Source organism: Aethalodelphis obliquidens, unplaced genomic scaffold, assembly GCF_003676395.1.
Source record: "Aethalodelphis obliquidens isolate GAN/ISIS:26980383/991018 unplaced genomic scaffold, ASM367639v1 scaffold59, whole genome shotgun sequence".
NCBI classification, from domain to species: domain Eukaryota; kingdom Metazoa; phylum Chordata; class Mammalia; order Artiodactyla; family Delphinidae; genus Aethalodelphis; species Aethalodelphis obliquidens.
The window spans coordinates 8,836,437-8,854,739 of record NW_020838003.1 but is presented as its reverse complement, the minus strand read 5'-3'; the positions used below and the strand labels follow the sequence as shown (position 1 = coordinate 8,854,739).

At 37.2% G+C, this 18,303-nt stretch overlaps 1 protein-coding gene across 2 annotated transcripts in view; it reads left to right on the top strand.

Moving 5' to 3' along the window:
- The window catches only part of PRKG2 (protein kinase cGMP-dependent 2), a 92,923-nt gene that overhangs the window by 12,244 nt on the left and 62,376 nt on the right, over positions 1 to 18,303 (top strand). For both annotated transcript variants that reach the window (XM_027087594.1, XM_027087593.1), the window contains one exon: positions 17,401 to 17,567. In XM_027087594.1, coding sequence (XP_026943395.1) covers positions 17,401 to 17,567 — 167 coding nt within the window. The remainder of the gene's footprint in view (positions 1 to 17,400; positions 17,568 to 18,303) is intronic.

Genomic DNA, 18,303 nt, shown 5'->3' with positions numbered 1-18,303 from the left:
ACTTATGCCCGTCTTGAGGCAAAACACTATTCTCCTGGTGTTAGGTAACAGAACAATCCAAGATAAGTACATTCTACTGTATTTTTTATTAGCTCTATTATAACGAGGTAGAGGAAATCAATAGCTAAGCACAGTTTTTTGGGCCAAACCATCTGTCTGTAGTGAGTGGGACACAGGAGAGGAAAGACATTACAGCCCTTAGAAGGATGGATGAATAAGGATGAGCAATGATTCCCCTCATCCATCATAAAGGCAGGCCCAGTGGGTACAAGTTTGTGTTGGGGATACAATGAAGAAATGGGATAACTGATTCCTTAATGATTAAATCCTAAAGAGACCAAATTAGATTATTTATGCCTTCATAATCCCTTTATGCTTTCATAGAGCCTTTTAGTTCTAAATTGAAAAGTTAATTAGAATATGGGAACCACTCTTTTGTCATTGACTGGTTTATGTCTTATTTCCCCTTGCAGACATTTGTACCTGAATTTTCCCTGCAATTTCCCTTACAAAATGTCTTTCCCCTTAAGTCTGGAATAAGTGGCTAAACGCAGATAACATCAATTCAGAGATTTAAAAATGTCCAATTCTTTGAAAGTGCTCAATATTACAATTCATTTTCCATTTTCAAATAGTTCCAGTTTTAGAGAAAGTCTGTAAGTAAAGTTTGGATAATTTATCCAAATATAAATTTTATACAGTCTTTATATACAGTCTTTATACAGTCTATCAAAAATTTTGGAAGAAAAAACTTTCTGGAAGTTAGAACATTAGAAAAGATGAGAGCACCATTCATTGATAAAAGGATAATGGACAGTGTCCATTGGTTTGGCTACTTTTCCAAGCAGTTCCTGTTAGATAGATATTAGAGAATTTAAGGTAACAGTCAAAATGGAGCCTTCATTTAGTTTTAGGTTCTCATGATTTATTTGTTGAACTTTATAAAGTTTCCTGGCTGACTTTATGAATAAATTTGTTTTTACTAATACGTGTCAACTACATTTTGGATCAGGTTCTCCCTCCACACTGGATCAGAAAGTCATTGAATGGTGTTTTAGTCTTTTTGTCAAACAGTATGTCTCTGATGAGTACTTACCAATGAGAAAGAAAGTGGGGGGAGATTCCAGCCCTCCTGCAATCAACAGCGTGGGGGAGATATGAAGTACTGAGAGAAACCAGAGAATAACATTTGGGGGGATGATAGATTTCGAATTTGAGGATCCAGATTCGGTAATTTATGAGAGACTCTCAAGCCCATGCCACCGCAGTCTGCGAGTTTGCTGAGGCCCCTGTGCTCAAATGTATTGTAAATGGCAAGTGAACCTCAGCAACTGCCAGGAAGCCCACTCATGCCATCTTTGTTGTCTTGTACCCAGCAAGTGTACTTGTAAGGTAGGAAGGGGGAGCTTAAATAGTATAGTTGCACCTCCCTGCTTTATTTGGAGGAACTTATATGCTCTAATGGCATTGGAGAACTCTTTTAATTTGTCTCTTGCAAAATTCAAGGGGCTACTTTTTAAGATCAGGTTCTAGAATAACTCAGTGCTGTTCAAGAGAATTTTCTGCAATGATGGAAATGTTCTAGAATCTGTGTTGTCTGATATGGTAGCCAACAGCAGAATGTAGCTGTTGAGCACTGGAAGTGTGACTAGTGCCCCTGAGGAATTGAATTTTTAATTTCAAGTTATTTTAAAATTAAATAGCCACATGTGTCTAATGGCCACTGTATTGGATACCACAGTTCTAGATTATGTGGTTTTGACTGTAACCGCTATCTTTTGAGGTGGGAATTGTGACCGTAGTGAAGTTTGAGAGAACTTACAGACAAAATAAGACCTGTGTTCGGTATTAGGACAATGTCACAGAAAATGAAAATGAGCCTGTCAGATTGAGGTGGGCACAATGTGGAATCCCTCTTCAGCTGAATGGAACCTGCAGTCTATCATAGCCTTTTGTAGGGACTTGGCTTTGTGCCCACTGACCATTTTAGATCTTCAGAAGCATACAACCATGTGGGCATGTAGCCCGTTTTATTATAGGTACTCAGCCTTTCTGAAGTATCATAAATCATGATGAGTCAGAGCATTCCAGTATATCAAATACTCTGATCCCTGATTTAATCTATTATAGTAACTATCAGAAGACTTTAGGGCTGGAAGAATCTTAGAGATTGTTTCACGCTTCTCCCCTATTGCAGAAGTGAGGAAACAGGTGCAGGGGAGTGGCAGAATAGGCCATGGTAAGTGGCAGAGCTAAGATTAGAACCCAAGATTGACTTTGAAACCAGTTCTTTCCCTCTACAATCCCAAAAACAGTTGCGCAAAGACTGGATTTGCCTCTGGGTAGGTGTCAAGCCAAAAGACACTACCAAACCAAAGAGCAGGAGAAGGAAGGATTTATTACCTGCAGCAAGTAAAGAGAACACTGAAGATATTTCCCAAAGTAGTATGTCCCTGAACAGCAAAATTGGGAAAGTTTTAAGCTAAGGGTACATGCATATTTATGAAGGGGCTTGGGCATTGTATGCATATTCATGGAGGAGAATTCAGTGTAGAAGTGGGGCAAAGACTGACAGAGTCCTGGCTCTAGTTGACTGAAATCAATAAAGGTCAGCATGATCATTCCTTAGGTTCCAGTTAGTCGGGTGGTTGAGTGCTTGAGGGAGTTTTGGATCCTGCAGAATAGCTCAAGAATATGCTTCAGACTGATCTTTATCTTTGAAATAGAACTGGGAGTCTTTACAACTGACTTATTGTCTCCAATATGGTTATTTTCTGGCCTGATCAAGAGCAAGCATTGTGGCCAGACTTAGATCACAAAATGGCTTAGGCCTAAAATGACTTCTCTTATGTCAAGAAAGATATGTCTGGTTCTCTTCCTCTGGGGGTCCCCCACCCTACCTACCTATACCAGTGTTCTTAACCCACAAAGATCAAAGGGCTCAAGTCAGGTTAGTTTGGGCACCAGTCTGCTTTATTTTGATACACTGTATTGGTTGGTAGGAAGAACAATGCTGCTTCCCAACTTCTTCCAAGCAGAGTTGAGCAGAGCTTACCCATTTCATTAATATTCACCAAGTGCTACATCCTGAGAGCTCAGACCTGTGTGAAAAGGACACAGAGAATGGATTTGATCCATCTGATGGTACAGACTGATATATATGGAGGGGCACGAATGGGTTCTGAAACAAGTACAGAGCTTCTCAGGGCTGAGAACTGAATATCAGTGGCAAAGGTGGGTGAGAAAGAGCTCAGATCGCATTTCTGTCCATGTCTGACCTGCCTTGAGCACCAAGACAACCATGCCTGCAGAGGTCAGACCTTTTACTGAAATTAAATTTTCTGTTGATGTAGACATTGTTTAACAAACTTCAGCACCAGCAGAACAAAATTATGAGCTCGTGCAGAATGTCTGGTGGAACACAGGCAAATTAATCAGAGACATCTGGCAAGTCGCTGGTATGACTTCCTTTCACTGAGAACGCTTTAACTATCATCTGAAACTATTGTTCTTCTTTGAAAAGGAGAGGTAAAACAAAGACTTGCCATCAGACTTCAGATGTTGACTCTAGTTTTAGGAAGGACAATGAGTCTCATTTGTCACTCCCACCCAGAATAGGAGCAGAATAGGTAAAAGTGGAAAATGCTAGTGAGTAACGCATTTAAACAAGATGTGGAAAAACAGCCAGGAAGAAAGAGTATGTTTGTTATTATTTGTTCTTCCTTTCGAAAGCAGTGCGTTACAGAAATACAGCTCTTTTACTGAGCAGAAGTGTTTTCATGGAATGATAACGATAATAGTAATAACAACATTTATACATCGCTAATGATGTGCCAGGCACCACTCTGAGTGCTTCACAAATATTGGATTATTTAATCCTCACAACAAACGCATGAAATAGATATTATTATCACCATCATAATAGATGTGATTATGTATCATTTTATATATGAAGAAACTGAGGCTTACAGAATTAAATAACTTGCCTAAGGTTACACAGCTTTTAGTATTGGAACCGGGATTCAAAACCAAGAAATCTGCTATCTAAAGTCTGTTCTAAATAAGGACTGACTGTCTAGCACAGGGAACTGTATTCATTATCTTGTAATAACCTATAATGGAAAATAATCTGAAAAAGAATACATATATATAACTGAATCACTTTGCTGTATACCTGAAACTAACACAATATTTAAACCAAGTATACGTCAATAAAAAGTCTGCTGTAACAACTGCAATATCCCACTATACCAAAATGAAAATTAGAGGAGGATTCTTCATATTTTAGTTGGGAAGCCTCATAAAAAATTAAATAAATAATTAGAAATAGATACGTTTCTAATTTTTTTTCCATATGGTTACAAACAGCTCCCTGCTATTGTTGTTAGGATGTTTGAAATCAGAATGTTTTATAGCAATAACGTGCATTTAGACATCCAGATCAGAGCTGGCTGCTCAGGGTTGGGGTGAGAAAACCAAGCGTTTGTCCCCCTCATATGACAGGGGCCCTCTCACAACATGGCTGCTTACTGCTTCAGGGCCAGCTGGAGAATCTCTTTAGTGTTGACTAAGATGAAGTCTTATATAACATACGCTGGGTGACCCTCCCATCACAGTTGCTATATTGTGTTGTCAAGGAGCAAGTCCCAGGTTCCATCTCCACTCAGGGAGAGGGGATTATATAAGAGCTTGACACCAGATGGGTAGAGACAGTGGGGCCATCTTAGACTTCTGCACACCATACCAGCCCCTTTGCGTCTCTGGTATGAGATTCTCTGACTAAGAATCTGGCCATGCTAGATATGTAAAGCCATATATAAAAAGCCCAGAGTCTTGTACATGCATATTCATAGGAGGGAAAGCCCTTCCTTTTTCATGCTACAATATGAATGAATCTTGATGACTTTATGCTAAGTGAAATAAGTCAGACTCAAATTATTCCACTTTATATTAGGTACCTAGAGCAATCAAATTTCTAGACACATCAAGTAGAATGGAAGTTTCCAGGGGCTGGGAGGAGCAGGGAATGGGGAGTTATTGTTTAATGGGTACAGAGTTTTAGTTTGGGAAGATTAGAAAAGTTCTGGAGATGGGTGGTGGCGATAGGTGCAAAATAATGGGAATATACTTAATGCCACTGAGCTGTGCACTTAACAGTAGTTAAGATGGTACAGTTTGTGTTGTGCATTTTACCACAATTGAAAAAAAAAGTCCTGGGGCTGATTTGACAGCATACCTCTAAGTGCCAGGCTGTTTCAAGTTCCATATAGGATGCTGCAAGGAGGTAGAGTGATGATTTTCTCTTTTCTTATTTTTTTTTTTTCTCTTATTGGTTATCTTGTAAAGGAGAATAAGATACAGCAAAGTCTTGTGACAAACGAACATCAATTGATTATTGTTAATTAATCAGCCATTAATTACTTAATAGTAATTAATTGATTGCTTGTTGAGCCTTCGATGGAGGCTTGTTCCCAGTGCTGTGGGAAAATAGAGGGAATGAACAACTTCAAACTCCCTTGTGTTTTCTTGTTTACAGCTGTAATTCTTAAGCTTAAGTGCACATTGTAATCACCAGTGAAGTATTAAAAAATATTGATGTCCTGGTACGACCTCGAGGGAGTCTGATTAAATTGGTTTGAGGTAAAGGCCCTGGGTATCAGGATTTACAGAAGGTCCCTTGATGATTCTAATGTGCAGTGACAATTGAGAACCATTTTTTTTATAGGAACAGGCTTCCCTGCAGCTGACTCTAGAAATATTCAGTTTGACACTCTAAGAGCAATGCTCATTACAGGCATCTAAGAGAACTATTTACCGTTTCTACCTAATTACCATGCAGCGCAATGATGATTATGCATATCACTGAGTGTGTCAGACTAACTTCCTTATATGTTTTGGTTTTCAACATTTCATTATTAAGCTCTGTTCTTTGATGCTCCCAGAAATTGGATCATCTGCACACATTTGAGAAAGGGAGAGAGAAATGTTTGCTGTAAGCATGAAGTAACAGTAAACATGATTCAATTACAACTGTACTTAATTATGTGGGCAATAGGGTAAGAGAGTTGACAGGACAAAGTCATGCTCATTTTCTGATTATTCATGGAATGACCTCATCTTTTCATGCTGGTTTCTCAAATTATAAACGTGTGCATTTATTAGCTATTTTTTTCTTGCTGGTTTATTACTCAAAAAATTTGGGGGAAAAGTAAATAGATGTTTATCTTGCTTATTTTCTGTGCCTGTTTAGTGGATGATGGACATTTCCCACCTCCACTCTCGTCTCTGTACCCAGGATTTTTAAACTAGGAGAAAGAACTTGAATGTCCTTTAGTATTAATTTTGTTGAGTCCCTATTTTGTGCCAGGTGCAATTCTGATTTTAGGTAAGAGGATGAAGAAAGTGTTGTCACCCTTGAAGATCTCGGTCTCTTTGGGGAAATTAAAATGTATTGCAGTCTTGTGTGATTGATATTCTAAGAGATGGGTGTACAAAGGACGGAGGGAGCATCCTGTGCTTGGTGGGATCAGGGACACCTCCATAGATGAGCCGACGTTGAGCTGGGTTTTGAGGAGATATGGATGGCTGGGAGACCAAGCGGCCTGACACATCTGGGGACCTGCAAGCAGTTCAGTGGGCCTGGGGTACCCCGAGCACAGGGAGGCTGGCCAGGCGGGGGACCTGGATTGTCAGGAGTTTTACTCACATTGTGAAGGAGTCTCCCTTAATAAATAGTGGCGGTTCGCAAGTATAGAGTTTTTAGAGCTATTTTAACTCGAAGATTTTAAAGTTGCTGGTAATTTGCTGACATATAATAGTACAGCTATTCCTTCTGTAATATATTTTATGTGCCAGGCCATGTTCTTAGTGCTCAGTATTGTTAACTAACTTAATTCTCATAGAAATCCTATGACCTGTGGACTGTGTTTATTGTCATTTTACAGCTGAGAAAACTTGAGATTAAGTGACTTGCCCAGAGTTCCACCGTTCGTAAGTGGCAGAATTAGGAATCATTCCAGCTTTAGATTTTGGGCCCTCGACAAATATGCCTTCTAATATACTTCCTATTTGTATATATAATTAAGTTATGATATGCCACGCAAGTAAAGTTGCCTCGGCCTTTGTGCTCACAAGAAATTCTTGACAGATAAGAAAGTAGGTGGAAGCCCCTGGTCCCTGCTTGGCACTGAACCTTGTGCAAAGAAGTTTGCAAGACACATGCTTTGTCTGACCTGACAAAAACAAACAGTGAGAACACAGGCTTCTAGTAAACAGTTCCAGAGAAGGAAGATTGAGGGCCCAGCTTAACAAGAACTGTCAGTGGACTTTGACAAATTAAACTTCCTGAAGCAATTTAGAGGACAGGAATTTATTGCTTCAAAGACTATTGATTATGTAAGTAGGGGGTGTAAAAGGATTATGGCACACTGCCACTGATGTGCATACATTCGAGATCCAACCCTATTGGAGGAACTTTGAACTAAGCAGAGAATCTTGGCAGTGCCTCTTTCTTTCTTCGTGGTTTCTAGAACTTTTCATACCCTTCCCCACAAAAAGCATACCATAACCACTACTATTGCCAACTACTACTATCACTGCCATTTATTAGGCATATATTAGCACCTTATCTGAGTTAATGTGCACAGTATCCTTATGATGCAGGTATGATTACTCAGCTCTATTCACAAAGAAGAAATCTGAGGTTCAGAAAGGTTAAGATCACACAGCTAGGAAGTGGCAGAGCTGGGATTTGAACCTAGGATCTTCTGCCTCCAAAGCTATGTACACATTCTATTTATTAAATGAATTTTTTATTGACGTGAACAAATCATAAAGTGAACACGCCCATGTAACCACCAAACAGATCAGGAAATCAGAAGCCCCTTCTGCTCCCTTCCAATCCCTATCCATTATCTACTTCTAAGGTAGCCACTATCTGCACTAGTATTATCATAGATTACTATGCCTATTTTTGGACTTTATGTTAGTGGAATTATAGAGTATGGACTCTACAGACTCTGGCTCCTTTAGTTTATATAGTGAGAGTCATTTATGATATTGTGTGTAGCGATGGTTCATTCATTATCGTTGCTCTATAGTGTTTGTTGTGACTATGCTACAACTTATCAGTTCTACTGTTGATGGACATTTGGTTGATTCTGGTGTTTAGCAATTTTGAATAATGCTGCCATGAATATTTTTGCACTTTTGATTTATATATGATTTATGATAGGTATATAACTAGGCATGGAATTGCTGGGTGGTACATTTTATCTAAGTTCACATTTTTGTTTTATAAATTTATTTGTTTTTTACTTATTTATTTTTGGGTGCATGGGGTCTTCGTTGCTGCGCATGGGCTTTCTCTAGTTGAGGCGAGTGTGGGCTACTCTTTGTTGCAGTGAGCGGGCTTCTCATTGCGGTGGCTTCTCTTGTTGTGGAGCACAGCCCCTATGCACGTGGGCCTCAGTAGTTGCGGCACGTGACCTCAGTAGTTGTGGCTCGTGGGCTCTAGAGCACAGGCTCAATAGTTGGGGCACATGGGCTTAGTTGCTCCACGGCATGTGGGATCTTCCCAGACCAGGGATTGAACCCATGTCCCCTGCATTGGCAGGCAGATTCCCAACCACTGTGCCACCAGAGAAGTCCCTAAGTTCACATTTAATATAGATTGCCAAATAGTTTTCCAAAATGGCTGGACAAATATATACCCCCCACCAACAGTGTATGAGTATTGCTACTCTCCATCCTCACCAGCATTTAGCACTGTCAGTCTTTTTCATTTTAACCATTCTGGTGGGTATGTTTATGTTGTGATATCTCATTGTGGTTTTGACTTTCTTTTCCTTGATAATTAACAGGGTGAACACTTTTTAATTTATGTGTTTTCCATTGATGTCTGCTTTCCCTCTGTATCTCTGTAGTACAACCGTTGTCACAAATCAAGTATCTATATATGTTTAAGTGGGTTTTAGTTCTTTTTATTCAGGTCCAAAGGTCTTTTTTGTGCCTCCTTGTGCCAAAAGTATAGTCTCTCAATTATTTTGATTAATAATAATTTTTTTTTTGGCCACGCCGTGCAGCTTGTGGGATCTTAGTTCCCCAAGCAGGGATTGAACCCAGGCTCTCGGCAGTGAAAGCGCAGAGTCCTAACCACTGGACCGCCGGGGAATTCCCAATAATAATTCTTGATATCCATTACCTTAAGTCTTCTAGTTTTGTTATTGTTCTTCAATGTTGTGATGGCTATTCTTGGGTCTTCTTACGATTGTAAGAATTTTAGAATTAGCTTGTCAATTTTCATAAAAAATTTTTTAGAATGTCAATTGAGATTTCATTGAACCTGATCAATTTGAATAGAATTGACATCATTAAAAAATTGTCTTCTCATTCATGACTCTGCTATATGCCTCCATTTATTTAGCTATTCTTTCATTTCTCTTAATATTTTGTAATATTGTTTGTAGAGGTTTTACACATTTTTGTTATATATAATCTTATATAGTTGATCTTTTTAAAATGATGTCATTTAAAAATTAGCATTTTCACTTTGATACTGAGATATAGAAATACGATTGAGTTTGTTTACTGACCTTGAATCCAGTGAGATTATTGAAATCACCTATTAATTTTGATGGTTTTACCCTGTCCATTCTTTTGAGTTTTCAATTTATATAACCATGTCTTTTGGAAAGAATGACAATTTTACTTCTTCTTTTACTGTGTTTATATCTTTCATATATTTTTTCCCTTTTGTTTCTTTTTTTCTCAATTTATTAAGTTTGCTCAGACTTTTTATTCAGGGTAGAATTGAAGTGTCCCATTTCTGATATCTGGAGGAAAGCTTTCAATATTTCACATGTGATATGATACTTTCTGTTTCTGTTTTGTTTTATAGATTTTTTATCAGATTAAGGAAATTCCCTTCTATTTCTAATTTACTAAGTGTTTTTTTTTAAATTTAAAACTCATATACAGGTGTTTAATTTTATCAAATACTTTTTCCTCATACAATAAGATTTTGCTATGTATTTTTCTCCCTTATTCTTTTCATGTGGTTAATTACATTAATTTTCAATCTGGTCTAGACTTGTTTGTTTTTGACTTTTGTACCTATCTTCATTAGGAATATTAACCTTTAATTTGTCTTTGTTGTAATATGGGTTTTTGTTATTAGGCTATTCTGACACTCTAAAATAAGTTGGGAAAAATTTCTTTTTTCTATTTTCTGGAAAAGATTATGTAAGATTAATAATTTTTATCCTTGGGCTTCCCTGGTGGCGCAGTGGTTGAGAGTCTGCCTGCCGATGCAGGGGACATGGGTTCATGCCCCGGTCGGGGAGGATCCCACATGCCGCAGAGCGGCTGGGCCCGTGAGCCATGGCCGCTGAGCCTGCGTATCTGGAGGCTGTGCTCTGCAACGGGAGAGGCCACAGCAGTGAGAGGCCCACGTACCTCAAGGAGAAAAGAAAAAAAATAATAATAGTAATTTTTATCCTTAAATGTCTGGAAAACTTAATGGTAATGTCACCTTGGTCTAGAATTTTCTTTGTGGCATAGTTTTTATTTCTTTATTGCTAATCCAATTTTCTATTTTTTTCTTATATAAGATTTGATATGCATATTTTTCTAGGAAATTTTCATTTAATCTAAATTTTTAAAACAGTTGTTCATACTGTCCACTCATTTTTCCTATCTTTAATATCTATAGTGATGTCCCTTTTCTCATTTCCAACACTGTTAATTATCCTTTCTCCCCAACCCCCCATTTACCATGAATTTTTTGGTTCTATTTGACTCTTCAAATAACCTATTTAGGGCTCTCTTGATCTTCTTCATTGCACTTTTTTCTTTCTGTGTTATCTGTTTCTATTTTGTTATTTCCTTTTCCCTTTTTTGAGCTCAATTGCTTTTCTTTTTCTAGCTCTTTGAGATAGACACTTAGTCATTCATTTTTAATCTGTTTTCTTTTGTGATGTATCTATTTAATACTGTAAGTTTTCCTCTTAGTATTGATTTAACTGCATCCTACAAGTTTTGATAATCACATTTTTATCATTTATTTCAAAATATTATCTGACTTCCCTATGATTTAATCTTCCTTTGATCAATGAGCTGTTCAGAAATATGTTACTCAGTTCTCAAACATTTGAGGATTTTCTGATTATTTTTGTTACTGATTTTGTTATTGATTTCTAGCTTAAATTTTTAGCTTCTATTGTTTGCAAAGAATATACTCTGTATTATGCAATCCTGTGAAATTTGTTAGGTTTGATTTACAGTCCCCATAAGGTCAGTTTTCGTGAAGGTTCCACGTGAACTTGAAAAGAATGTGTATTCCGAATTGGTTGAATACAACCTTTAAAATAGCTATTAGGTCAAGAGATTAACTAAAGTTTGATAATCAAGAGTTTAGATCTTCTATCTTCTAACTAATTTTTGTCTGCTTATTCTATTATTTCTTAGAGAGATATTTTAAATCTCTCAAAGTGATTGTGGATTTGTCTATTTCTTCTTTTAATTTTGTCAGTTGTTTTTTTGTCAAGTTGATGGTATCTAACTAGATGGATACACATTTAGAATATATGTATTTTCCTGAACATATCAATATAAAATATTCCTCTTCATTTCTAGAAATAATGTCTTTCTTTAAAGCCTACTTTCCTGTATCAAGGAAAATTTTCTTTATACAGGCATACCTTGTTTTGTTGTGCTTCACTTTACTGAACTTTTTTTTTTTTTTGTGGTACGCGGGCCTCTCACTGTTGTGGCCTCTCCCCTTGCGGAGCACAGGCTCTGGACGCGTAGGCTCAGCGACCATGGCTCACGGGCCCAGCTGCTCCGCGGCATGTGGAATCTTCCCGGACTGGGGCACGAACCCGTGTCCCCTGCATCGGCAGGCAGACTCTCAACTGCTGCGCCACCAGGGAAGCCCTACTGCACTTTAAGATATTGCATATTTTACAAATTGAAGGTTTGTGGCAACCCTATGTCCAGCAGATCTATAGGCACCCCATTTTTCTGACAGCATTTGCTCAGTTCATGTCTTTGTGTCATGTTTTTGTAATTCTCACAATATTTTAAACATTTTTCATTTTTACTGTATTTGTTATGGTGATCTGTGATCAGTGATCTTTGATGTTACTACTATGACTTGCTGAAGGCTCAGACGATGGTTAGCATTTTTTAGCAAAAAAGTATTTTTTAATTAAGGAGTGTACATTGCTTTTTAGACATAATGCTATTTCACACTTAATAGTCTACAGTATAGTGTAAACATAACTTTTATATGCATCTGAGAAACCAAAAAATTTGTGTGACTCACTTTATTATAATATTTGCTGTATTGTTGGGATCTGGAACTGAACCCAAAATATCTCTGAGGTATGCCTGTAATTGGTGTTTACATAGTATATCTTTTTCTGCCTTTTTACTTTGAACTTTTCTATATCATTATCTTTAAGGCATACCTCTTACAAGCAACATATACTTGGTATTTTCTTTTTTATTTATTTATTTTATCAGTCTGACAATCTGGTCTTTTAATTGGGGTATTTATTACATTTATATTTAATGTAAATACAAAATATTTGGGTTTAACATTAACATCTTACTATTTGTTTCTTATTTGTTTCATTTCTTTGGTTTCTTTTTCTCTGTTTTCTTTCCATTTTCTTGAATTAATTAAATACATACTATTATTCCATTTTCTCTTCTAGTTAAACATTCTATGTCTAATCTTGTAGGGGTTACCCTAAATTGTAACATGCATCCTTAACTTGTTCAATTTCCAATATAGATTAGTGCTTTTAAATTATGTTAACTAACTCCATTTACTGACCATGCAGTTTTGGCTGTTTGTTTTCATACATTTTGTTTATCACATATTTCAAACTGTACAAGGTATTATTATTACTCTTTTATAAAGATGAGCTTCCTTTAGTCACCCAGGTATTTACTTTTCCGATTCTTTCTTTCTTCTAACATCTACTAGTTTCCATCCAGGATCATTTTCCTTCTCTGTTAAGTCTGTTGCCAACGGAATAACATTTTGAAAATATATTCATTTTGCTCTCATTTTTGAAGGCTGTTTTCACTGGGTAAAGATATTGGAATAGGCACTCTGAAGCACTTTGAAGATATTCCACTGTCTTATGGTTTCCATTATTTCTGTTGAAGAGTAAGTCAGTCCTGTTGTTGGTTGTTTGAAGGTAATATGTCTGTTTTCTCCAGCTGCTTCATAGATTTTTCTTTTTGTATTTCAATAATTTGACTATGATGGGACTAAATAATTTTTAATGTATATATTTTGTTTGGAGTTTATTGTCTATGGCTTGATACATTTTCATTGATTTAAGAAAATTCTTGAATATGTTACCTTCATGTATTGTTTCAGGCCAATTCTTTCCCTTTCTTTGGTGGTCCAGATTACATATATGCTCAACTTCTCTATCATGCCGTATGTGTCTCCTGTGTTTTGTTCTGTTTTTGTTTTTATTGTTCTATTTTCTGTCCTAGATCTTCTCCAGTCTTCCATCTGGATATATTCTACCTGCCCATATTCAGTTTGTAATCATTTTCAGCTGTGTCTTATCAGATTTTAAACCCATCTATTGAGGTCCAAGCTTCAGATATTGTATGTTTCAATTCTAGAATATCTACTTGATTTTTAAAAAGGTTCATGTTCTCTGTTGACATTTTCTATTTTATCCTTGATTTTCTTAAACCTATTATAGTTGTACTAAAGTTTGTGCTTGATACATACAATTTTTTTAATCTACTGTGGGTCTGTTTCTATTGTTTTTTTTCCTCTTGGTCTTCAGTCATTTGATCTTTTCTCCTGGTATGCCTGTTAGTTTTTGATATCATGCCAGATACTCCTTATGGAAAAATTATAGAGAAAATTTGAGTCCTAGATTTTGTGAACATCCTACAGAAAATATTCACCTTTGCTTCTCACAGGCAGTTAAGCAGGGGCAAATAATTTTAGCCAAAATAGGAATAGTTTCAAAGTTGGTTTGGGACTCTTTTTGCCTGTTTTTTGTTAGTCTTTACTTCTAGTTTATAGCCCTTTAGATGTCCCATCTGAAATTCTGAGTGTTTACCAGGATCCTCTTTCATGGTGTGTCTTGAACACTGACCTGTGTCTTCCCAATCCTTTGAGACTGCCAAAACTCTGCTTCATGCTGCCTACAAATCAATAAATGCCTTGAAGGAAAAAGCAGAGGTGAATGTCAAATTCATGTTCTCTTGTTGATCATCATTCATCAAGCTGTTGCTAAGTTGATAGTTCTCCAATGCCGTCAAACAGATTTGTAAATATATATTTTAATCAACTTTTATACTTGTTTTGTGTGAGCAGGGAGAGTTGTGCTTATAATAGCTGGCCTATATCATAGTTATAGGAGAAGTTGCAAACTTCATACTCTTAATCACTGCTGTATGCGGCTTTGTAAACAGAAAATTCCAGACAAGACCCACTCCTCTAAGTATTTATGATTTAGTTTGGAGAAAACCTCATAGAGAGAACTCTTTTCTTTCTTTTTTTTTTTTAATATATTTATTTATTTGGCTGAGTTGGGTCTTCATTGCTGCACACGGGCTTTTCTCTAGTTGTGGCGAGTGTTGTTGTGGTGTGCGGGCTTCTCATTGTGGTGGCTTCTCTTGTTGCAGAGAGACTCTAGGCATGCGGGCTTCAGTAGTTGTGGCACGTGGGCTCAGTAGTTGTGGCTCATAGGCTCAGTAGTTGTGGCTCACGGGCTCTAGAGTGCAGGCTCAGTAGTTGTGGTGCATGGGCTTAGTTGTTCCACGGCATGTGGGATCTTCCCAGACCAGGGCTCGAACCTGTGTCTCCTGCACTGGCAGGTGGATTCTTAACTACCATGCCACCAGGGAAGTACTAAGCACTCTTTTCTAATAGAATATTATAATGTGTTTATGGACTAAACTAAATTAAGAGGATCTGGGAACTCTTTGAGGCTATGGGCCATGCTTTACTAATTTTTATGTCTTAAGTATTTGCTTGATAAATTTGATGAGTTGGATGGACATGAAAACGAGTACTCTAGGAGTTTAGGGTAGAACAGAAGGATTGTGTGAGCTACAGTATCCAGGTAGAGTTGAGTAGGTCATAAGGGGTTTCTTGGTAGATGTCTAATGTTTGGGTAGGTTGAGGGGAAAGGAAGCTAAATTCAAGGAGAAAACATGTGCCAAGCCTGAAGGTAAAGCTGGCAAGCATAGGAGACAATGAGGAGACCAGTCTATCTGTAACAAAGGATTTGTGTTAGGGAGTAAGTGCTAGATGGATAGAGTGAAGGCATATGGTGGGAAATGGGGAATCCAGATTGTGGGAAGTTGATTGTCTTCCATGGCAAAAGGGTTTTCATAATACTTCCATGGAATGTTAATAGAAGTTAAGCCAAAAAAAAGAAATAAATAAAGAAGACACTGAGGTTTGGGAAACATTGGTTTAAACAGATTTGTTTACTGCAAGATTTCTTTGAACCTTTAAACTGTGCATGCTGAATTTCCAAAATTGTTTAAACTCAGCAAACTTTTGATTATAAAAGAACAGTGATTCTTGGAACATATTTTGGGAAATTGGGATATGTGGGCATTGAGGAAACTCTTGCTGGAATGTTACACTAGCATGAAAGACTCATGAAATCTGGAACTTTTATGATATTGTTCACAGTTCTACCCTTGAGAAGAATATCTTGCAAAAGTATTTTCTCGGTATATCTTAATTGAATGAATTGTTGGTTTTAGTGGATGAAGGAAGAATGAGATCAGGGTGAAGTCAAGATGAATTTACCAATGTGAATCTGATAGTGTGGTATAGGATGGACTGCAGGGGGAAGAGGCTAGAAGCTGAAAAACCAAAAAGGAAGCTGTTAAAATTATCCAGACCTAAGATTTTTTCTTGGACTTGGTGACCCTTGAAAATGGAAACTAAAATGGATAACAGTGATATTTTGCAAAGAGAATTGACAAGACATAGTGATAGGTTAGATGAAGGAGGAAGGAAGTTCTCAAGGAACCCAGAGAGTTCAGATGGCTCTGAGGTTGATGGAGTAGGGAAGAAGGAATTTCTGTACAAGACTTTGTTCTGTTTCCTTCATGAAGCCTAATGATTTGATAGATAGGATCATAAAGTATCTAATTCCATGAACTTTTACCTTGTGTTTGAGAACTTTCTTTTTTTTTTTTTTAATTTAGCCGCGCCACCTGGCTTGTGGGATCTTAGTTCCCCAACCAGAGGTCGAACCCAGACCCCAACAGTGAAAGCGCTGAGTCCTGAGTCCTAACCACTGGACCACCAGGGAATTCCCTTGAACACTTTCTGTGTAGAAAAGATCACAAGTTTTTAAACAGCAAAGCTATGTATGGGAGAGAGTTTGAATGAAAAATACAGGAAAATACCCATATTTTAAAAGAATCACACTGAATTTGAGTGAAAGCAAATATATTGTGCAAAGATTCTGACTTAGGCAACTTTTCTTCCAGCTCGTAATTCTATGATATCTACATATAAATTATGCTAATTAGAACATTAGAAATTTAAGGTGATGCAGATTAGGCAATTATTTTGAGCTACTTCTTTTCCAAAAGAAACTGGAGTGTTCTAGGATTACCAACAAGTGGGCTTCTGATTTGGGGAGTGAATAGGCTGGGAGGTTGGAAATGTAAGTTCTGTCTAGTCTAGACGTACTAAGAGTCAAAACATAGGCAAACCTGAACTATCACCATCACCCGCTATGTCTGATCAAACCTTATGAGTCCCAAGGGAGCTGACTTCTCCACCTCGGAAGGAGCAACAGATGGAATGGAAGCAGCACAGACTTCAGACTCAGACTTAGATTTAAATCCTAGGGGAGGATAAGTTGCTTCTTAGCTTTTAGTCTACTTATCTATAAAGTCGGAATAGTCATTTCACAGGATAGTAGTGAGGATTAAATAAGATATAAAAGGACTAGCACTGTAGGAATTAGGCACGCGTGTATACATCAGTGAATGAATACTGTGTTATAGTCCCTTAGGTACACCTTCTACCTACCAACCAGACCTGCTTCCCATCTAAAAATCATATGTCCATTAGTATTGCATCTAGGGACCTTGAAGGTTGCTACCTTTGTGATGATGACAATTAGGAGCGATGATAAAATTGATTTAATAATGATTTTACCAGAAAATATATTCAAAACTGTTTTCAAAGGATTTCCAAGTAAAGTATGGTAGTTCTAAGGGTCAGGTGTTGGTGGGGCTAGAAAAAAATTTTTTCCTTGCTGGGAAGGTTGTAAATACATAGGTAGTAATATCAAGAATAAAAATGAAGTGACTCTAAACAGCAAACCACGGTTTTCACTAATTGTAACCAACATTTTCTTTCCATTATACCAGTGAGAAGAAGCTCATTACAGATGCCCTTAATAAAAATCAATTTCTGAAGAGACTGGATCCTCAGCAGATCAAAGACATGGTGGAATGCATGTATGGGAGAAACTACCAGCAAGGGAGTTACATTATTAAGCAAGGAGAACCAGGAAACCATATCTTTGTACTGGCAGGTGGGCTTCACAGATTTTTCCAGTCAACATATAATAAATATTTGCCTATAGTTTAATGATTTTTTGTAAACATTTATAAAAATGCAAAATTGGTTGCTCTATTTGTAGAAAACATAACAAATTGAGCTCATAGAATAGTAACCTTGTTGATCATGTTGCTAATACTTAATATTTACAGAATGCTTTCTCTATGTCCAGCATCCTACTGAGAACTTAATAGAAAGATCTCATTTCAACTCACCGACTCTGTTAGGCAAGTGCTACTATCTTCATGTTACTATGTGGACTGTGTCACAGAGAGGTTAAGTAACTTACCCAAGGCCACACAGCTCATTAGTGGCGGAGGTAGAATGCAAATTTAAACAATCTGATTAGAGAGTCCATACTTTTAATTACAGTGCCACTCACTCAACATATACAAGAAGGTGTTTCAGAGTATTCAAAACTGCTGCTTGTGTTGACCTTTTTCCATTGTTGTACCATGGAAAAGAAAACAATTATTTTTGTGACTTTGTAAAATATTTTCGTTATATACCAATGATTTCAAAAGACAATTTAGGTACATTTAACCAACAGATAAGTCAAATGGAATGCCTTAAGGTTAAAGCTGGTGTTTTTAGAACCATTTAAATGGCTTCCTCCATACATGATCCCTTGAACATGCTTCCATGCTGGGTAGATTATAATGGTTAGATAGGAAAAGGATTTATTTCTCAAATGCTTATCAAACACATAA